Raw genomic sequence first — 24353 nt, 5'->3', positions numbered from 1 at the left:
TTCTTTCATGTTTATATAAACAAATTCAGTATGACCATACAAATGAGAGCTTAAGAGCCTAGCATACTAGGTATACATTTTTTTTTTATAATAGACCATTGTAAGCCATCAGGGGCCCACTTTTTGTGTCTTTTCCGAGCTGTTGTACATCAGAGAGTGGGAAAGAGATGGGGTTTTTCAGGATCTGGAGTAAGTCAATCGGGAGGTCAGAAAAAGGAAGGTCTAAGAAGAACTCTATTGCTGCATCCCTGTCGAATGTCCCGAAGGGTTAGATACAGTTAAACTAGGTGTTTATGGACCTGTCAAATGAAACTGGGTCCCTAGTCTGTCCTCTTAATTTTCAAGCACATATGTTTTGTAAGTGGATCAAGCCCGTGTAACCTATTACCTAGGAGAGTGTGTCATTTATTATTATATATGTAGAATTTGTTTTTGGATTATCTCATTTGTTTTTCACCTTAAGAGGTTATTCAGAGGTTGAGTTTGATTAGGGGGTGGTGGTAGGTTTGGACTGGGCGGCCAAGGTCACGTTATAGTTTTCCAGTTGTTACTTTTTTTTGGTGGGTTGTTCTTTAAGTTGGGAAACTATTTGGCTCAGTCAGACTCTAATGATTGCTTTTTAAGTAAACCAAAGGGTTTCTGGTTTCATGTCTGGGGATGCATTTAAGGTAAAGTACTCACTGAGTCAGAAAAGTTCTAGTAGATTTAAGGGTTGCCTATTAGTTAGTCGCCATCTGCTATCTTGTGGTCTGAAAAACAAGGAAGTGAAAGTAGGCAAAAAAGCAACATAGAAGTAGTGGCATTTTCTAAGTTTAAATGATTTTTTAGGATGATGCTTTGTACAGATAGCTCACTGGTACTGCAAATCTTGGTCTTCAATAAGTAATGAAATAAGCAATAAAAATAACAATGTGATATCGCTGTGCAATGTGTTAGGTGCTGAGATGACATTTTTTTTGTAAGTTAATACAAATACTGTTAGTTTTATATATGATGGCCTTGGGAATTATTTTATTCTTTGTGCCACTTTATACAATTGCAACAAAATAAAAATACACTATCTGAAGAAAAAAAAAATCATGACTTTTCTACCATTCTGTGACATCACCTATTCTATTTCCTTTATGTTTGTGGGATACCAGAAAAGCAAAGTTTCCTACCTAGCACCCCAGAAGCAGCCATAACTTGGTATAAAGCAAAGCAAACCTCTGTGCTCACAGATAAACAAGATACTGCTTGTTGCTGCAAGCCATATAAATGAAATCTCTGCTGGAAGACAAGCATCAGTGAGGACCCAGCTTGATGCTCTTCAGACCACACACTTCCTTGGCTGTAGTTGACTTAACAAAGCATTACAACAGTGAACAGCTGCTCCTCTGATCTCATACCACCCCTACATGCCAAAAACATATAAAACATAAAACAGGATACAAATAGAAAATAAATAATGGAGTAAATGATTAAAAATAATGCAAAAAAAAAGAATAAAACAAAGCCATAATAAAGCATAAGCAGTATCAAGTAATCCTTCCCTGCATATAAAAGTAAATACATAGATACAAATAATAGTAATCATCACCATCATCATAACAGCTGTTCACATAGAAATTACAAAATTACCAATTCATGCATAAACCAATGATTCATTTATGTGAAAAAACATACATCCCATCTGAGATTTAACCCTTGGGGAATTCTAGTTTGCTTGGAAAGATCTAAAAAGCATGATAATTCCTGACATACACTTTCCAGTTAGCGGGTACACTGTGTGTCAGACTCACTCAGGCCTGGTTTATGCTGGGCCGTCACAGGATAGTTTTGCTTCAGATTTGTTTGTAAGATCAACAAAATTTACCAAAGGCTTTATGCACATCTAGGCTCACGCATTCATATTGGGTGTGTTACTGTGGACTCTGAATGGCACCCCAAGCCATCTAGATATACAGTGTAAACAAATGAATTTGCCCTCCAACACACCACAACATATGCACTGTACATTGTGGCGCACTGCATTGGCAATATATAGTGCGTGTTAACTTTTTTGTGCGCTCATTGAAGTAGATGAAAACCCTAACTAAATAACATTTAGTTTAATAAAACACTTTGGATAATCAATAACAGACATTTTTTTTATTCTTTGTTGCCTCTCACTGATGCTGATTTCCTGCAGCATTTTCCTGTTACTTTCTAATTTCATGCTTGCACTCCAGTGATGACTGCATGGCAAGTTGCCTAATGACAACAGTGGACCATGCCTGTGTAATATGTGTTGAAATGGCCATCAAAAATCTGTATGACAGGGTGACAAAGCAGGAGTACAGTTGGTAAAAAGAGTGTTCTCAACCTGTCACAGGAAGTACCTGAGCAAGAGCTGTTATGGCAGAATCACTAGATATTTAATTTTTCAGAGGTTCAGGTATACTTTAAAACTTCTATCTGAAATAAAAATGATAACCCCCCCTCCCCCCCATCCCTCCCTTTCATTCCCCTGTAACTGATCGCTATAGTGAACAAAAACTATCAAAATTCCCTTTCTAACTTACCTGAAGCCATGATCACATGGTACTGCTGGACCAATCCTTCTGTTTTCTTTCTGGAGGGATCCTTCTTTGGATGTCTATGTCACTGCTTGTGAGAAGTAGACACTTGCTATTGGATGGCTGCTGGCCGGGTCGTCTCAGCAGAGAAAAGAGGGCAATGTCATGAAAAGGGCAGAGGGCCAGTGTTCTTGGGGTGTCACACAGTGATTGATCAGGGGTCCCCCACACCAGAATCAGCGGCAGCAAGTGACCTGAATGGGGGGCCTAGTTGAGTCTTCACCATTCAAGGGGAAAAAGACTAGTATGATGGATTAGAGGGGGATGGGAGGGAGGCATGGTTAAAATTTTTCGCCCCTTGTGGGGCTTTAAGACCTGGTTCACACTAGTGAGGACCGTGTGGCCTGCGTTTGTGCAAGCACAACAGCCCATTCATTTGAATGGGCTGCTGTGCTTGTGGTTCACACAAGGAAAAGGTGCATACAACTTCTATGAAATGCATCCACATGGAAACCTGCTGGATGAGATGTGTGGGATGCCATTCATTCTGAATGGCACCCCCCTGCACCTTGATTCCCGAACCCACAACCAGCCCACAGTGTGAACCTAGCCTCAGGGTCTGGTCATAATATATGGACTGTCTTAACAAAATACATCTCAATGCCTCCCCAAAAAACACCTGTTAATATGAATAGGTGTGAATGAAGCCTAAGGCCTGGTTCACACCAATGTGATTTTTTGTGCTTTTTGCAGAAATGCACTATAGTCCATTGGTTTCCTATGGGACACATTCACATCTATGCTTTTTTTGAGCTGCTGCATTCTTGGAAAAGGTCAGGGACTTTTGTAAACACAAAAAGCACTGCTTTTGCTACAACAGAGTTATGGAGACAGTGCTGAAACGCATATAGTGAGTTTTTGTCACATTTTTGCTGTATTTTTGCAGCATTTTTCGTTTTTATTCTGCCCAGCAACAAAAACGTTTCCCCTTTAACAAAAAAAGATGAAAAAAAAAAGAAAAATGTGGTAAAAATGCGGCAAAACGTGCATGTACAAATGCAAAGTGAAATGCAAAAAGCATTGCAAAAAGAGATCAAAAGCAAACTGCATTGGTGTGAATCAGGCCTAAGGCTGGCCATAAACTGGATGATTGAAAAAAAAAAAATAGCAGATTACCCCATCCACAAAAGCCAGGTGGATGTAGGAATCCTCCCCGCTGTGCCATTGTATTCTGACAGCAGAATCACTGTTTGGCAAATGTTTCCCAACAGTCCCGTTTGACAGAATTAGAGCGAGAACAGCCATAGATGGCTCAAAAACATTGATCCATCTCTTGCCAGCTTAAGGATCTACCTGATCAGGATATTATGTAAGTAATCTGGGGAGATACCCTTAGCCTATGACAGTTTATCAAACTTTGAATTGCCTTCAGTGATAGAGTGTTACAATCAGTGACACAGGAAATCATGTTTGCCTGTGACCATCAAATTATATAATCCTACTCTGTGAGTGCTGGATGAGAGCATTTAATCTGGTCTGTGGTCCAGATTTTTATATTATGTTGGTATTAGTTTAAAGTGTTACTAAACCCAGGACCCTGCATTCACTATATCTGGTCTCCCATAGTACACAGAAATGCAATTATTTTAGTAAATATAAAATGCCAAATACCTTTTCTCATCAGCAGTTAGAGCAGTCTTGTGACTTCTATCAGTGTTCAGCTGAGCACTGGTTGAAGCTTGTAGGAGGAGTTTTCATTCTCCACTATGAGGCTGTAGGACCCCTGACCCTCTGTGTGGACGGTGCTGATTGGCCCTGTGCTGATCACATGCACGCTCCCAGAAAAAAAAAAACTCTCTAGCAATACACACTAAACTGAGCATGTGCAGCTCTCATCCAAGCCTCTGTTCTATCAGGAGATATATTGGGGACAGTAGAAGAAGTGGAGGATCAGAGAAGACAGGATCAAACATCCTTTTTACACAATGCGCAAGATAGCCCCTTAGGTTCCACAGTGAGTATAACAAGCATGCTTTACTGCATATACAGACTGATTTTACTGTTGTGGGTTTAGTAACACTTTTGGGTAATGCTAGAGAAAGTGGTATAATGTTTGCATTTTGTTAATTTGATTTTCTTGATTTTTCAATCTGTATTATGTATTCTATGTAGTAATGGTTATAGTAATAGTTTAATAGGATGGTATGATTTATTATAGTATTCATTTAGTTTTATTTGGTATTTTTATTGGTATTGTGTCTTGTTTTCATTTGTTATTGTGATTTTGTGCTGTCTTCATTGACTGTAACTGTATCTTAATAAATTCCCTTTGGGATTAATGAAGTATTCCGAAATGGAATTATAGTCCTCAACCCTCAATGAAACTGCCAGTATGATTTTAGTGGTTGATGGTCCGCTAGCAACTATTATTTACAAAGATCTATTTTGTACCTTTTTTTACTGAACTTTTAAGAGGAAAGGCCTGTTTTTTCTGTGCTTCTGTAATAGTTCTCCTAATGGAACCCAAGATAAGACGTGGGTGTGTAAATAAGGACGATCCAGCTTTCCACTACCATGTTGTCACTGAAAAAGCAAAGCAGCATGACTAAAATGGTTACCCCTAGAAACCAACCACCTTCGGCATTTATTTCTCTAATGTTTACTTTAAAAAATGAAAGGAATAGGCAGAGAGTGGTTTCACTTATGAGAGATAACTATGAAAATGAACGCTCACTTGAAGAGTACACAAGAATATTATGAATAGAAATAAACTGACAATGAAATAACAAGTAAAAGAAATGACTAACGGAAATGTCTTTAATTTAATCTGTTATGTATGCCGTAGACAGCCCGATTTAATACACTGCCAGCATGAACGGACAGACAATGTATTTGAAATGTCAAAGAGGCAAAGTGATTTGCAGGACACCCATAAAGTTAATAACCCAGTATGGTTTGAAAAATTGTAGTGGAGAGGGAATGTGATTCTTTTGTCTAAAAGCAAATACATCCAAGTATGAATGGCAGTTTCCGCCCACACACTTCAGCCTTGGGAGATACAGTTCAATAATTTCACAATTCAAAAATCCAGAAGCAATACAAACCATTATTGCAATTGTTCGGTCTTTGTGATTCACAGAATAATATAAATATGCATTAACCACTTGAGCACCTTGAATGTATAGGGTACACCCCCAAATGTAGTCTAAATACCTTGGAAGTCCAGGTTTTCCTCCCCACCATCGCTTCTATGCTTAGTCTTCGTTAATAAATATGTTGTAACAATATTATTGTTACAATGCATTTAGGCATTCTTTTATGCATAGATCAAAAGGATCTGTAGATCAAGGAAGTGGGAAAACAATTGTATAAAAAATATTCCTATTTAACCCACTTATAATGCCTTAGTTAACCCTAATCAGCCATAATTATCTTCTTGTTTGCATTATAAAATTTGGGGTTTTTTTGCCATTCGTATCTTAACTCTTCTCTCTTTTGTTTCGTTTGTTAATTTTTGTACTTTCGCATCAAGAAACACCTTACAAATGTAATTTTAGTGTGACTGTAAATGGAAAACCACAGAATAAAATGTAAACTTTTTAAACACTGTTCAGCTTATGTCTTTTTATTTTTAGTTTGCATAGATAAAGTCATTAAAAAAATAATATATATATACACATAATATAACTGGTCACTAACATTTATAGGTAAAGTTGATCCAGGGAATATACGATTGCCTCTCGGGGGATCAGGAAGGAATGTTTTTCCCATGCAAGAGCAAAGTGGATCATGCTTTGCTAGGTTTTTTGCCTTCTTCTGGATCAACTGTGGGTATTGGATTATAACTTTTTTTTCCTTTAATGGTATGGTTGGACTGGAAGAACTTTTGTCTTTTTTTCAGCCAGACTAACTAAATATAAATGTATTACTTTAGACAACAAAGTTATTGCTTATTCAACAGTCCTATGACTGAAATGAAAGAATTACTCCACATGGGCATACAGATGCAGGATTCCATTTGGTTAAAAATTTTAAATAGCATAATAAAGTGGCAGGCTAAAACTCTCATGGTAAATTGCATATATTAGGGCCAGTTCACACCAGAACACAAAAAACCTGCATGCACATTTTCCACACCGCATTCAAAACACATTGCACTTACGATCTATATCAGGTGTCAGTGTTAACTTAATGATACCCAAAATGCAGGTTGCAAGTGCAGTGTGTTTGCCTGCACTGAATCACATGGTACAGTATTACCATGCAATCCGGTTGCTTTGCATTGTATAATGTAGTGCATGTGCTACATTGGGCGCGGTTGATGAATGGGCTGAAATCGCACTGCACTTGGATCGGTTGTGAATGCGCTGTGCGTTCCTGTGCGATACATGGTGTGAACTGGCCTTTAATAATTCACATTTTTTTTTAATATGCAATATGTATAAAAAAACAAGTGGTTCACGTACAAATCTTGTTTTTTTTTTTTATATTAATTTAAGTATTTATTAATTTTTCAGATAAACAAGTTATACAGACATACTCATTAAAACCTTAGTATATTATCAAAACATTTATCATTTCAATCCTCCCCCCCCACCTATATACCACCCATCCTCCCCCCCCACCCAATCCCTGACCCCTTCTGCTCTGTATTTTCCTGTTCATTTCTGGAGATCGTAATTCCTATAAAAGAAGAACAAAATATGTTTCCATATTTTTCTATGTTAATCCCCCATAACCTCTAAGGCTAGCCTTGACTTTTTGAATTCCTCCCATTTGTTCCATCTTGTATGGTGACTCTCCATCTTATCTTCATTCAAATGATAAAGTTCCTCCAATTTACATATCCGATCCACCCAGTCCTTTATTTCCTGTCTCCTCCTATACTTGGGTATCAGCCCCTTTGCTGCATTCAAATAGTACAATAAACCAGATTCTTTGCATTTTTTAACTGAAAGCTTAGTACTATGAAAAAGGCAAATCTCTGGGTCTACTAGAATATGAACCTCTGTAATTTTCTGAATCAAGCTTACTATTTTCCCCCAACACTCCCACCATATGTGATACATTGTGCCTCTACCTCCACAGCTACACCAACATAAAGGTGAATTATCTCCACTCAATCTGTGGGCCATACTCGGTGTGATATACTATCTTGCCAAACACTTATAATTCATTTCTACCTCCTGCATATTTATATTTCCATTAATTATTCTATACATTTTCCTCTGTTTTTCCGCATCTATTGTTAGTCCTATTACTCTTTCCCATTTTTCTATATATGGAGGACTTATATCTGCATTTATTACGTACAAACCTTGTTATACTATATATTTGGAAGGTTTTTTTAATCAGCGTTTTTATGTAAAGTGGTTCTAAAGTCAAAAGGTCTTTTACCTTAATGCATTCTCTGCATTAAGATAAAAATTGTCCTACTACCTGTTCTGCCACTCCCCCCAAAACACTTACTTGATTCCTTCACTGATCCAGCCCTATCCTATCTACAACACTGTGGCTCCCTCTTCCTAGTCTCACAGGAGATGCACCATAGGCTCCTGCTGCTCTTAGTCAAATCCTGTGAGGAGGGAGCGTGGGGGGGCCATGGGCGAGCTGTGCTGTGTGTATCTACAGATGCACACAGTCTGGCTCGGGTGCACACACACACACATGGGTGCCCCCTTAGCAGCCAGCTTGCTGAGGGGGCACCTGCAAGAAGGAGGAGCAGAAAACACAAGCAGGGGACTTCCAATGTAGGCAAGGGACCACTCTTTGTAAGTACAACATCTTTTTTATTTTAACTAAATAAATAGCCTTTAGTATCACTTTAAAGGGAAATGTCACTTTTGTTAAAAAAATTATAATTATATATATATATATATATATATATATATATTAGCATATAAATATGCCTCAAGAGCTATGTCATAATTTAATGGTATTAAAATTAGCGTTCCTTTTTTTTTTGCTGTAATTTTTAAAACGCTCAAAAAAATCTATGCATTATTGCATCCTGGAGGTGTTCTGTACACTGTTGGCATACCGAATGCCCCTATAAGAGTCATTTCCTGCTTGTGTGATTTGCTCACTGATTTTCTCAGATGTCTGCACAAAAACAAAAATACAAAAACATTTTAGGCATCGTCTGCAATAGGAGTATCATTTCTTACCGAGATACTTGCTAAGGGTTAACTACCTCTAAATGGATGCAGACACTGTAGCTTTCCTCATCAAAACACTAAAACTGCACTGGGTGATTATAAGGTATGCAGACCCTCCCATTCAGCTATCAGTCCTGCAAGGACATAATGGAACAAACATCTTTTTTTGTCAGACCAGAAATAAGGTAGGATTATACTACAAAGTTTGTTAAAATCCTTGCAATGTACACAGATTGTTTTTTTTTTCAACAAAAGTGGAGTTACTCTTTAGGGGAAAAAAAATGGTTTATTAAATTCAAACATTGGGAGCCAATTTGCAATATCGCCATGTGGTAGAGTGTGTTTACCCACAGTGCAGTACTTTGTGGTGTCATGCCATGAGAACCACACCACACATTTGTATGTTGCAGTGTGTTGTGTTAAAAAAAAATAGTGTATGTCCCTTTCAATACAATAAGTTGTGCTGCCAGTTCTTTCAAAATGTAATCATCTGCCCTAGCACAGCATGCCTGAACCCGCGCCTGAACCCGCACCTAAACTCTAGTGATAGTCGAAGAGGGAATACTTATCTAACTGCTAAAAAAATACATATGCCTGCAGCTCTTTTCTCTCTATTTTACCATTAAAAATATAAATTTACGCTTATTCAGTTAAGCAAATACCCATGTGCAACGTGCAGTAGCTTGCAGCAACCAAACATCACCTTTCTGCTTTCAGAAAACAAATATGACACATTCTTGACTATTGAATTTTACATATCATTGTTGCTTTCTGTGCTGGTTTCACTGCTGGAAGCCTTTCCATTGGCTTTATCGACAAGTTTATAAGACTTCTGATGAGAAATTAGCATCGCCTTCCGAGCAGCAGAACAAAGCAGGAAAATACTCCAGGCAAATCAACAGGGAACAGAAAGACAACACACATTGCTAAAGTGATACTTTCAAAATTAAAATAGAATAACACCTTTAAATGCATTTATAAAAATTTTTTAAATGCACACAGGAATGAACACAGGTTAATGCACACAGGGATTTTTACAGGCATTTTAATGCCTAGCGTAATTTTCCCAGTGCTTTCTCACTTTTAATTTTGGAAAATACACTCACCAGCCAGTTTATTAGGTACAATTTGTTAGTGCCAAGAAAATATCCCCACACCATTACACCACCACCAGCCTGAACCATTGATACAAGGCAGGATGAATTCATGCTTTCATGTTGTTTACACCAAATTCTGACCATACCATCTGAATGTAACAGCAAATGGTCTGCCGATTCTCCTCTGACCTCTGACATCAACAAGGCATTTTTGTCCACACAACAGCCACTCACTGGATATTTTCTCTTTTTCGGACCATTCCCTGGAAACTCTAGAGATGGTTGTGTGTAGGGGCGTACTGACAACTCATGGGGCCCCTGGGCAATAGGGGATCATGGGGCCCCTGTGTCCTTGCCCAAACTCAAAAAAGCCTATGAAAAAGGTACCAGGGGCATCTCATGGGGCCCCCTACTGACCCCGGGCCCTCGGGCAGTGCCCGAGTTTCCAAATGGTCAGTCCGCCCCTGGTTGTGAGTGAAAATCCCAGTAGATCAACAGTTTTTGAAATACTCAGACCAGATCGTCTGGCACCAACAACCATGTCACTTTCAAATCCCCTGTCTTCCCGTTCTGATGCTCAGTTTGAACTTCAGCAAGTTGTTTTCTCTACATCTACATGCCTAAATGCATTGAGTATGTGACTGGCTGAATAGCAATTTGTGTTACCATGCAAAGCAATTGAATCGGTGTACCTAATAAAGTGGCCGGTGACGGTATGTCAGAAAGAAATATCAATGTCCACAAGAGTATGGCTACATACATGTATGGAAGGCTATACATGGCATGTGTGAATCCCCGGGCATGGGAAAGTGCTGGGAAAGTATGATAGGTATATTAAAGTCCTGTAAAATCCATCTATGCATGAATCATATAACGTTTAGATATTTTATAGAAAGGTGAACAGAGTTCTGTTTTTTCTTTTGCGTGCTAAGTGCCATCAGAGAGATTTCCCTTCACTTTCTGTCCCAGAAACACAACAGGATAAGAAGGGCCATTCTGCAGCAACCATCAGAACAGGTGTCCCCAATCAAAGTCCCCCTTAGATCTTGTCCTAGTAACAACTCTAAAATGTTAATTTCATATAACTTTCTATAGCTGTGCCACCAGTACAAACACAAAGGGCTAGACTTTCTAGACAGCCATAAAGAAGCAATTCTATGAGCTGATGATCTGTAATTTAGATAGCAGAAGGCCTGTAGATGTAGTGTATGTAAGTTTAGGTATTTTGGCATTGATGACATGGTATGTACTTGGATAGAAAACAGGTTGCAAGAGTGCGTCCAGAGAGTGGTGATTAATGGCATATTTTCTGAATGGTCTGGAGTTATGAGTGGGGTGCTCTGTCCTGGGACCAATTCTGTTTAACTTGTTCATAAATGATATAGTGGTTGGAATAAATAGTTCAATCTCACTGTTTGCTAATGATACAAAACTAAGCAGGACAATAACTTCACAACAAGATATAGCAACTTTACAAGGCCTAGTTAATATAGGGGGGTGGGCAGCCATATGGCAGAGGAGGTTCAAAGTAGGAAAATATAAGTAAGGCTCTTGAGAGCTAGAAATATGCAAGAAAATTACAGGCTAGGGGGAGAACCTCTGAGGGAAGTGAGGATGGAAAAGGATCTGGGAGTCCTAGTAGATCACAGGCTCAGCAATAGCATGCAATACCAAGCTACAGCAAGCAAGGCCAGCAGACTATTAGCATGCATACCACTTTACAAAACTCTGGTCTGGCAGTATCTTCAGCATGCCACCCAGTTCTGGCCACCAATTCTCAGGAAGGATGTGCTTGAACTGGAAAGAGTCCAGAGAAGGTCAACAAAGCTAATAAGGGGGCTGGAGGACTTCAGTTACAAGGAACAACTACAAATACTAAACTTATTTTCCCTGGAGAAATGACGCTCAAGATTATGATCGCAATATACAAATCCTTAAATAGTGATGCTAGCATTGGGAGGAAACCTTTTAGGCCCCATGCACACTGGACATTTGCCCAGCTCTTCTGAGCATCTTTTCTCCTGGCAGGAAAAAAGCAGCATTAAAAATGCGCCTAAAGCTGTGTTAGGCACATCAGGTATTTGGATATGAATTTATTCTGGCCAATGAAATGAATGAACGCTCAAGCGCTAACCACGCTTATTATTAACGTGTGTCTAGACATATCAAACAAAGTGCTGCGCTATAAACAATACATACAAATATGTCCACCTTATAATTGAATAACAAATAATTTCAAAATGATATGATATAATACTCAAAATATGTTATCAATATTCATCAGTGACTTTCACATTAAAGATCCAAAAAACTTCTGGAAACAGTGCAAAAAAAGAAAAAAATGTGAAAAGCAAGTGCACAGTAAAAATAATGACTGCACAAACAGTCCGTATGGACTGCAATCCTCAATGAAGTGAAGCAACATCCAAATCAGAAGCCTCCAGAATCAGTGCAAAAATAGAGCAAGTAAGTACACAGTGAAATAGGTGACTGCACACACAGTCCATATGAAGTACAGTCCTCAGTGTAGTGAAGTAACATCCAAATGTGAAAAGGACATCCATGAGATCCTTCACCAATATCCACTCACCAGAACTAAAATCAAATCTGCTTCAAAGAGGACATTCCAAGATAATCAATACACCTCCTCTCGGGGCTGGTTCAGAGCCACCAGTAACGTACCCTGTAAAGAGAGCTCACTACACGGAGCCCAAGTTGGAGGTACATAGTGTAGTAGTTTATCAAAATCAAACGTTTGGGCATATTTTCTGCCTGAATACACTGGCTCTAGGTTTTTTTTCTGCCTCTATATGCTTGTAAATGCCTATGTGTGCAAAGACAGATAGGCAAACATACAGGGGTGTTTGGAGGCAGCAAAAAAAATTATGCATACAATCCACGTGGAAATTTTTTTACACATGTTTAGGCACGTTTAGGCACGTTTAGGCACATTGGGCATATTTTCTGCCTGAATACACTGGCTCTAGGTTTTTTTTCTGCCTCTATATGCTTGTAAATGACTATGTGTACAAAGACGGATAGGCTAACATACAGGGGTGGAGGCAGAAAAAAGGTCAAACGCCCTAAAAACTGGTATTTTTGACACCCAATGTGCATGAGGCCTTAATCTTAGGTCTCTAAACAAGACTCGCAGCAACACAATGCAGTTGAATGAAGAACGGTTCAATCCCGAACTCCGTAAGAGATTCTTACTGTTAGGGTTGTAAGGATATGGAACTTCCTTCCTAAATTGGTGGTGTCAATGGAACCTTTGGGTAGGCTGAAAACATTTTTAGATGTGTTTCCCATTCCACTGTCAACAACAGGTTCGCAAAGTAACAATTCTTGACACAAACAAACACCAATGTCCTCACTGTCAAAAATTATAAATTATTTTTAGAAATCCCTGCATTCTTAATGGCACCACTGCGTGTTTGCAAAGAGGAAGTGCATTTTTGTGCTTGTGGGAAAGTTTGCAATTTTGCACGTGTTCCTACAACGCACTGGTGTGCATTATGCCTAAGTGCCTGTACTTTATAATGTATCTGTCAGCAGCTTTATATTTTTTTTTTTTTGATAACTGCAGAAAACCACTTTAACATAAGTAATTCAAGTTCATTACGGGTTTTTACTTCTACAGTTCTTACCATGTTTGTTATGTACTCGTGAGGACGCTTCCAGCAATGAACTTTTAAATTAGCTGGCAATTCAATCTTTCCTTCAGGATCATCAAAGAAATGCTGAAAAAAAGAAAGGTCTAATTACTGTGGGGAAATATCTACATATTTTTTAGACAAAGAATATGCTTTGCACCAGGGCATATCATAACACAGAGTCTTAATTTATACAGACTTAGGATACTTGCATCAGCAAAATCATTATATTCTGTTGTCATTTATTATCTTTCCTCATACAGAAGTTTCAGATTATATTACTGTATATTTTTAGCAGCTTAAAAGATTTATCATGCTGTATCAGTGTTGTAGCAGGGGAAGCTTGTGCAGCTACCTAGCAAGATAATAAAGCCTAACCCATATATTTGAAACTAATTTATGTGTTTCTTAATGAATAGTTACCATCTTTGGAAATCCACTCTCACTAATAAGTTAAAAGCAGATTTCACAATTTCATTTACTGTCCAGCATTAAACAAATGTGTTTTTAATACAGTAATTTTCTACTACCTTAGCAATTAAACTATAACGTGGAAACCACATGTGGTTCAAAGCCAAACACAAATCCCTAATGTTTTTAGTGTGTGCAGTGCACATGGGCCCAAAGGGGGATGGGACCCAATGGGCACTTACTGCACACACTGGGGATTCAATTTGGTAAGAGGCACTTTAAGCTGAAGCCACAAGACACTTGAGACTGACAGGGATTTGTGAATGACTTCCAATGAAGCCCAGGAATCAAGGCAAAAAGAATTAGGTTTGGAGAGTGAAATTAGCATATGTACCCTGACCGGTGGCATCATATTTATGATTTGCTCTTGCATCTAGGAGACATATCCTAGAACATGTGTCAGGGCTGGGCTCCTGCTACTTATGAGCAGCTCTTTTCTTTCAGTGCTCAGATGCTGCTCAGCTGTCGGTTAATTTCCAGCCACTCGTTGTCCCCACAGTGACTCACCTGGATACCATTACTTGCCTCATTAGACCATCCTACAGCCAGCCCTTTTTGCTATTTTAGCAGCTTAGCTCTTTTCCTTCTTGCCCTTGTGTGGTCCTGCCTGTGTTCCTGTGTACAACTCAGTTTGGCAGACTTCTCTTCCAATTCCTGTACCTGATTTTAGGCTACTGACTATGCTGACTTCTGGTTTCCTGACTCTGGCTTGCCTGTTATTTCTGCAAAGCGAAACAAAAACGAGAAGCGCACCAACCTTGCGCATTACCTCAGTATCCAAAATTTATTAAATACAAAATGATACTCACAAACAGCGAAATAATTCAGGCATGTAAGTCCTCAGAGGAACTTGAAAGGTAGGAAGCCTGCGCGAGTCCCATCATAGGGGTAGACACTCAGAGTACAGCTGACGCGTTTTGAAGGGCATCCCTTCTTCATCAGAGCCCTGATGGCCATATAGAAAATCTTCCTTTTTTAAACTCGATTTTGTATTTAATAAATTTTGGTCACTGAGGTAATGCGCAAGGTTGGTGCACTTCTCGTTTTTGTTTCGCTTTGCAGTACTGGTCGGGCTTCCCCAGCCTTGTTTGGAGCTGCACAACCCTATAAGCACTGGTGGTCGAATGTTCCAGTTCTGGTTCCAACCATTCGCCACCCACCTGGGTCTCAGAACGCAGGAGAGTTTGTTTCTAGTTTATTGCCTGTTATTTCATTAAAGGTATAATTTTAACTGCACTTTCTGTCTCTGCCTGGTTCACGGTTCCTGGTTCCTGACAAAATGGTTGTGAGGGGTGCGTAGACTCACTCTCCCATTCTTCCTTCACCAGGTGAAAAAACCCCCATGTTCTCTGCCCATTCACCAGCTCAGAGGATGAAAACCCTCTGGAGGGCTGAGGCACTTCCCATATGGCAAACAGGATTGCTGGCAACAGGCAGTCCCAGTTTTTTTCCATGTTTTTGCACCCTCTACTTACGCATGGTTTTCAGGATCTTGTTGAAGAGTTTGACCAGGCCATCCATCTGCAAATGGTAGACAGGTGCATGCAACTGCTTAATCTGAAAAAGCTTGTACACATCAAACATAACCACTGACATGAATGGAGAGCCCTGAGTAGTAGGAATTTGTTTAGGAAAACCTGTCCAAACACCTGGAATAGTTCTCTGGCTTTGGAAGATGTATTCTGCAGTGGTGTACCTTCAGGATGCTGTTTGGCATGGTTGGGGATCATCAATATGTATTGGTAACCTCAAGCAGATTTTCCCTAAGCCTAGCAAATCCATTGCTATCTATTAAAACAGAAACTCATTTATAGGCTGGGGTACCAGGAGGGCTACAGAACTGTGGCACTGGAGCAGATAACTGGCAGATGGGACAAGGTGTATAGTATTGCTTTACTTTGTCTGACCCTGTCCAGTAGAGCTAGTCCTTGTCACTGTGTATCTTTCCACCAGGGTCATTTTCCACCATTTCCACAGTTTTTGTGTCACCTCCACTTTTGTTGGTTGACCAGCAAAGACCAAAAATACCAGTCCATCACCATCTTCTCCACCATTTGTGGTCTTGTGAAAGTTTTAGGTTGCAGCTACATAGTAGCAAACTGAATCAGATCTTGCATCTGTGACCGAGGCAACCAATCTAATTGGTAGCAAACGGGTGCACCCACTGTGCTCCAACAGTCATTGTCACCCCAGGGTGGATTAGAATCTCAGTTCATAGACCCTAGTGTCCTCAAGAGTGAGGTGCCTTTTGTAGAATAGGCCACCCTATTTGCCTCGCTCTTTTTTCTCTCAAGTGCTGTCAGAAACATCATGTCATATAGTTGTCAGCTTTTGTAACACAAGATTTGCTCTGGTACTTGCATGGTTGCCAGCGGCAACAACTGCTTGCTCATGACTTGAGACAATGGTTGTACTGTCCCAGTCAAATCTTTATTTGTGCTACTGTGGTTTCTTTCATGAAGAAAAAAGTACCACGATGCACTGGTACTTTGATGTAAGTTCATAGAAAGTAGCTAGAGAGCAAAAACATTTGAAGTGCTCCCTGACTCAGATTATACTGCTCACAATAGACAAGGCTACTGTCCAGTGGGTATCCCAGCAGATTACCAATAAAAAACAGACAAATTGAAGGACCAAAGGATAAAAAAGTCCAATTTAATTTATTAGTTTGTATTAACAAAACAGCGAATGCATTTTGGGGGTTAAAGAAACTCCCCCTTCATCAAGGCTTCAGTAAAAATAACAACCTTGAATGGATTTAAAATATAGTTTTCCTGTGTGAATCTGTGCAGGGAAGGTAATTGCTGGATTAGGAGAGTTACTAGCCAGCAGCATTTGTATGAGCAATCAAGACCCTGTGTTCCTTCGCTGTGCCTCCATATTTATTTGGAGTGCTACATTGGCCAGGACCTGCTCTGCATTAGCCTGCTGCTGGGCAATGTTAGCCACCAGCAACTTCTTCATTTTTTCTCCATATTGGAAAGCTTTTGCTGCTCAGTGGCTGCAGGAGAGTCCCATCAGAATACAATGTTTCAGCAGGATAAATTTCTTCAGCCACCTTGCTTGTTTGGATGAAGAGATCTGTTCATTTTTTTTTTCATTCAGCCTACTTGTTGAGGCAAAAAAAAAAAAAAAACTATCCGCCTATGCCCTGGTTTAGAACCAGGCTTTGCAAGCCCCTTGAACTCCTTTTACTATAATGATGCAGATAGTAATTTAGAATTTATATTCATCCCTGAATTATAGCTGGTAGTAATAATTTCTTACACTGTACTTACAAGTGCTGGACCTTTTCCGGCTTTGTCCTTCTCTTTACTGGGTTTTCCTGTATCCCATTTCTCAGAGTTTATATCTGCTTCATTCCACTCTGGCCATATAGAAAATCTTCCTTTTTTAAACTCGATTGATGCAGTCACTGTGCTAGCAACCACTGATGCCATGCTAGAAATAATGATAAACAGCTGGATTAGTAATAAAGACATTTTCTGTTGATAACATCTAAGGTCTACAAGTATGCTATGGATACGTGATCATTTACCATTCTTTTTGAAAATTACATTTGCCAGCATAAAGCACAGTAAGACCCCTAAAGCTGCTTTACTTATACACACAAGTATACAATCATGGCCAAAAATATTGGCACTCCAGTATTTCTGTCAGAGAATGCAGTGTTTCTCAACCTTTTTTCAGTCAAGGCACCCTTTAAAATTATGGACAGTCTTGAGGCACCCCAATCTAAAATGGGGTGCCTCAAGACTGTCCATTTTAAAAGGGCACCCATTTCTAAAATGTGAAAAGCTATTCTAATAGTTTTATATAACGCAGCAACATCCACACATGTAGGACACCCAACATTAGAGGTAATTTATTCTTGCACAGCAAATACACTTTTGCACACTGGTACTAAGTAGTATTCCAGTGTTTCTCTTCTCCCTCAGTTTTTCTCTATCACTGAGCTATAGGTATCTATCACTGATGGAGAGGGACAGGGGAGGGTCAAACTGTGCAGGCAGCTGACATCAACTGACGATGTCATTGGTTGTCAGGATGACAGCGGCTAGAACAGCAATGGGCAAACTACGGCCCGCGGGCCGTATACGACCCGGCGGACCTTTTAATCCGGCCCGCGGAGCTAGGCTCCCGCTAGGCTCCTCTCACAGTCCGCCCTGAAGACCGGTGCAGCATGAAAATCTGTCTCCTGTGAGGATCTGTCCCCCTCGACGTATCTGCGCATGTGCCGGAGATCGCCGATCGGCTGCTAATGCCTGAAACTGGCACATGCGCAGATACGTCGAGGGGGACAGATCCTCATAGGAGACAGATTTTCATGCTACACCGGAACGAAGCGGGAACACGGCGAGAGGAACGCGCGGAGCAAAGGTAAGTGAATTGACACAGGGGGGACTTGGGGACTTAATATGGGGGATGAATTAATATGGGGAATGAATTACTATATGGGGGATGAATTACTATAGGGGGGATGAATTACTATATGGGGGATGAATTACTATATGGGGGATGTATTACTATGGGGGATGAATTACTATGGGGGATGAATTACTATAGGGAGGATGAATTACTATATGGGGGATGAATTACTATGGGGGATGAATTACTATATGGGGGATGAATTACTATGGGGGATGAATTACTATGGGGGATGAATTACTATGGGGGATGAATTACTATATGGGGGATGAATTACTATATGGGGGATGAATTACTATGGGGGATGAATTACTATATGGGGGATGAATTACTATATGGGGGATGAATTACTATGGGGGATGAATTACTATGGGGGATGAATTACTATATGGGGGATGAATTACTATTGGGGATGAATTACTATATGGGGGATGAATTACTATATGGGGGATGAATTACTATATGAGGGATGAATTACTATGGGGGATGAATTACTATATGGGGGATGAATTACTATATGGGGGATGAATTACTATGGGGGATGAATTAATATAGGGGGATGAATTACTATATGGGGGATGAATTACTATGGGGGATGAATTACTATAGGGGGGATGAATTACTATATGGGGGATGAATTACTATGGGGGATGAATTACTATATGGGGGATGAATTACTATATGGGGGATGAATTACTATGGGGGATGAATTACTATATGGGGGATGAATTACTATGGGGGATGAATTACTATAGGGGGGATGAATTACTATATGAGGGATGAATTACTATATGGGGGATGAATTACTATGGGGGATGAATTACTATATGGGGGATGAATTACTATGGGGGATGAATTACTGTAGAGGGGAAGAATTACTATATGGGGGATGAATTACTATGGGGGATTGAATTACTATATGGGGGATGAATTACTATATGGGGGATGAATTACTATGGGGGATGAATTACTATATGGGGGATGAATTACTATATGGGGGATGAATTACTATGGGGGATGAATTACTATGGGGGATGAATTACTATATGGGGGATGAATTACTATGGGGGATGAATTACTATATGGGGGATGAATTACTATATGGGGGACGAATTACTATATGGGGGACGAATTACTATGGGGGACGAATTACTATGGGGGATGAATTACTATGGGGGATGAATTACTATATGGGGGATTAATTACTATATGGGGGATGAATTACTATATGGGGGATGAATTACTATATGGGGGATTAATTACTATGCTTACTATGGGGGAATATTACTATACTTACTATGGATGACACATACACATCATGCATCTACTCTTGGTCCGGCCCCCGGGTCCAATATATGAACCCATTGCGGCCCTCAAGTCAAAAAGTTTGCCCACCCCTGGGCTAGAAGGTCATAATGAAAACCTGTGGCTTTGTGTAACCAACAGGCAGGCTTGTTCCACCCGCTGGCTTGTATACAAGTTTTGGCATTTTTGGACATTTTGCCAAGGCACCCCTAAAGAAACCCCTCGGCACCCCATGGTGCCTGGGCACCCTGGTTGAGAAAGGCTGAGATAATGCACCACTTAGCCAAGAAATATGTTGCAATTTAGGCATTCTCATGTGGATCTTCTTTATTTGTATTGGTATGACACAAAAAAGTGGAGAAACAAATAGCCAAATTTCACACATTGCATGCAAAACTCCAAAAATGGACTGGACAAAATGATTGGCACCCTCAATTTAATATTTGGTAGCACACCCCGTGGAAAAAATAACTGAACTCAATCGCTTCCTGTAACCATCAATGAGTTTCTTACACCTCTCTACTGGAATTTTGGACCCCACTTCTTTCACCAACTGCTCCAGGTCTCTCAGACTAGAAGGGTTCCTTTTCCCAGCTGCTGTTCTGAGATCTCTCCACAGGTGCTCTATGGGATTGAGATGTAAACTCATTGCTGGCCAGTTCATTATTCTCCAGTGCTTTGTTTGAAACCATTTCTGCAGTAAGACCCATAACCTCTGACAGAGACCCAACTTTTTGGCACTGGGCTCTACATTGCGACCCAGAATTCTTTGGTAGTCTTCAGATCTCATAATGCCATGCACACGGTCATGACATCCAGTGCCTGAAGCAGCAAAGCAACCCCAAACAAATCAGTAACCCCCACCGTGTGTGACTGTAGGGACTGTATTCTAGTCTTTAAAAGCCTCATTGCTTTTTCTACAAACAGTAGAATGATGGGCTTTAACAAAAAGCTGTAATTTTGTTTCGTCTGTCCACAACACATTTTCCCAAAAGGATTTTGGCTTCCTCAGGTAGCTTTTGTCAAACTCCAAATCAGGCTTTTTTATGCTTCTGTTTCAGCAGTGGGGTCCTCCTGCATCTCCATAGCGTCCCTTTTTATTCTGACAGCGACGTATAGTGCGAGCTGACACAGTTGTACCCTGTGCCTGAACAACAGCATGAATTTGTCTGGTAGTTGATCAAGGTTATTTAGCCACCATTTTCAAACAATCAATCGTTGCAATCTTTGATCAATTTTTCTCTTTCGTTCAGAGAGATTAGCTACAGTGCCATGAGCTGTAAACTTCTTGACAATGTTGCACACAGTGGACACAGGAACATTAAGATCTCTGGAGATGGACTTGTAACCTTGAAACTGTCTATGCTTTTCCAAACACAATTTTTGTTTTCAAATCCTCAGACAATTCTTTGCTACTCTTTCTCTTCTCCATGCTCCATGTGGCACACAGAGACACTCAACAGAAAAGTTGAGTAAATTTTTCACTATTTTCACTGGTTGCCGGTGTGATTTCTATTTGTCAGCAGCTGTTAATTGATACAGGTGAGTTTAATTATGAATTAAAGAAGCATAACAAACTCGGAATGTTCTCTAATCCATTTTTGGAGTTTTATGTGGAATGTGGCTGACCTGGCTTTTTGTTTCTCCACTTTTTTGTGTCATACCAATACAAACAAAAGAAATAAACATGCAAATGCCTAAATATTTGTAATTGTAACACTTCTCTAGGTGTAGTGGTGCATTATCTGATGGGGGGGGGGCAATATTTTTGGCCATGACTGTATAATTACCCCCAGAATGTACTATATATATATATATATATATACACAAACACAGTATAATATTACAGGTATTTATATGGCACCATCAATTTACACAGCACTTTACGTATATATTGTGCATTCACATTAATCCTTACACTCAAGGAGTTTACAATCTAAGGTCCCCAACATAAAATCATACATATACATACTAAGGCCAATTTAGGGCCATTTAAATTAATAATAATGCCAGAACAAAATATCCAAACTTTGCTACAGCACCAAACATGTAGCAAAGTTCCAGTAAGAAGAACTGTCTAACTTTATGCTGCCTTGGAAATCACAATTTGAATCTGGTTGGCTGCCATGGGGAAATATTGACTACAGATCTTTTGCAGCTTGAAGACTACAGAATCAATGAAGCTTAAAGTGTATGCATGGCTTCAATTTATTTCAGGAACCTTGGTATCCATTAGAGAGATGCCAGTGCATTGATGGGTATGGTAGTGGAACACCAGAACTTTCAGCTGGAGGATGAGAATTTTGCATCTTCCATTTCTCCAGATTTTTGCCCTTGGAAATATTGAGGGATGGACAGGCGAGAGATATAAAAAGATTTTCCTTGTCTCTATTTCAGGTCAGTAAACCTTAGCAAGCATTAAAGTGTTACTAAACCCACAACAGTAAAAACAGTCTGTGTATGTAGTATGCATGCTTGCTATACTCACTGTGAAACCTAAGGGGTTAATCCTCTGCATTGTGTAAAAATGCTGTTTGATCCTGTCTTCTCTGATTCTCCCCTTCTTCCAGTGTCTCCCTCTTATCTCCTGATAAGACATATTGTGTGCTGTGCACATGCTCAGTTTGGTTTGTATTGCTAGAGAGGTTTTTCTTTTTCTTTAGGAGAGTGCATGTGATCAGCACAGGGTCAATCAGCACTGTCCAGACAGAGGTCAGGGATTCTGCATCTTCCTAGAGCAAAATTAAAGTTCCTCCTACAAGCTTTAACAACTGCTCTGCTGGACACTGATGGAAGTGTCAAGACTGCTTTAACCACTTGCCTACCAGGCACTTATACCCCCTTCCTTACCAGGCCAATTTTCAGCTTTCAGCGCTGCCGCACTTTGATTGACAATTGTGCGGTCATGCAACATTGTACCCATATGAAATTTTGATCATTTTTTTCTCACAAATAGAGCTTTCTTTTGGTGGTATTTAATCGCCACTGGGCGCTTTACTTTTTGCGCTATAAATTAAAAAAAGTGCAAAAAATTTGAAAAAAAAAAAAGTTTATTTGTTTCTTTTATAAAATTTTTCAAACAGGTATTTTTTCTCCTTCACTGATTTGCGTTGATGAGGCGGCACTGATGGGCACTGATAGGCGGCACTGATGGGCACTGATAGGCGGCACTAAAGGGCACTGATAGGCAGTACTAATGAGGTGGCACGGATAGGCGGCACTGATAGACAGCACTAATTAGGGGTCACGGATAGGCGGCACTGATATGCAGCACTGATAGGCGGCACTGATAGGTGACACTGATGATGGGTACTGATAGACGGCACTGACTGGCATCACTTCTGGGCACTGACTGGCGGCACTGACTGGCACAACCCCTGGGCACTGACTGGTGGCACTGACTGGCAGCACTGCTGGGCTGCACTGGTGGGTGGCACTGGTGGGCAGCACTGGTGGGTGGGCACAGGTGGGTGGCACTGGTGGGCACGGGTGGGTGGCACTGGTGGGCACAGGTGGGTGGCACTGCTGGGCACATGTAGGTGGCACTTCTGGGCACAGGTAGGTGGCACTGCAGAGTGGCACAGGTGGGTGCACTGCTGGGCACAGGTGGGGGCACTGCTGGGCACAGGTGGGGGCACTGCTGGGAACGGGTGGGCGGGGCTAGTGGGCGCACTGCTGGGCGGAACTTGCGGGTGTCACTGCTGGGCACCGATCATCAGGGCACTGATCATCAGTGCCCTGATGATCGGTGCCGATCCCCGCTCTGACAACTGCCGGTTCTCGGCAGTACTTTCCTCACGATCTGACAGCGTGAGGAAAGTGCAGCCGAGAACCGGCACTTGCATTTCCCTGTGATCAGCGTGTCATTGGACACCGCTGATCACGTGGTAAAAGGCCGGTGGGATCGGCCTTTCACCACATCACGTGATCAGCTGTGTCCGTAGGACACAGCGATCACGGAGATCGCCGGGTGCGCGCCCCCTGGGGCGCGCAGGAGAGCGCGTTCTGGGAGGACGTCATATGACGTCCACTCAGAACTGGCCGGCCGCGGTGAAGCCGTCCTTCGGCTATGCGCGGTCGGCAAGAGGTTAACTGCTAATGAGAAAAGGTATTTAGCAGTTTATATTTACTACAATAATTGCACTTCCATGTTCTGTGTACTGTGGGAAACCAGATATAGTGAATGCAGGGTCCTGGGTTTAGTAATACTTTAAGATTTTGGTTTATTTCTATTAGATTTTTATATAAAGTATTCCTGCTAGTGGGTGTTTGTTTGTTTGTTTGTCTGCTAAATAAACCACACAGTGGCAGAGTGAAAAAGCAGAGACGTGCTAAACTAGATATTGGGATGATGGGATGATTGGATTATTGGCTGCAATGCTCAACACTCTCATTAGGTGTCAGTATATTTTTACACACCTATACTGTATGGTAATGATTTTGTTACTCAAAATACGTTTTTCTTTTCTGCAGTGCTTGATGCTATGTTGCAAGTAGTAGTGGATAATGTTTAACTCTTCACTTACTGATGTATGTACAGCTGTATAATAGCATCATAATATATTATACAGAAACAATGGAAACATTACTCAATATATTAATAGAAATATATTTACTGATTTCATACAGTACATGCATGTGTAAAGCACTAAATTTTGAACCATTATTAGAACCCTGGAAAATTATGTTTAAAAAATGGAGTTG

At 40.4% G+C, this 24353-nt stretch overlaps 1 protein-coding gene across 1 annotated transcript in view; it reads right to left on the bottom strand.

Annotated features, from left to right (window-relative positions):
* The window catches only part of ADGB (androglobin), a 387180-nt gene that overhangs the window by 308667 nt on the left and 54160 nt on the right, over positions 1–24353 (bottom strand). The window contains exons 2-3 of the mRNA XM_089694277.1: positions 17195–17357; positions 13440–13532 (exon numbers count right to left, since the gene is read on the bottom strand). Coding sequence (XP_089550403.1) covers positions 13440–13532; positions 17195–17357 — 256 coding nt within the window. The remainder of the gene's footprint in view (positions 1–13439; positions 13533–17194; positions 17358–24353) is intronic.

Source organism: Staurois parvus, unplaced genomic scaffold (genome assembly GCF_062004578.1).
Source record: "Staurois parvus isolate SC_StPar_1 unplaced genomic scaffold, SC_StPar_1.0 ptg000657l, whole genome shotgun sequence".
NCBI lineage: Eukaryota > Metazoa > Chordata > Amphibia > Anura > Ranidae > Staurois > Staurois parvus.
The sequence above is the reverse complement of the archived record's forward strand: the minus strand, read 5'-3'. Positions and strand labels throughout refer to the sequence as shown.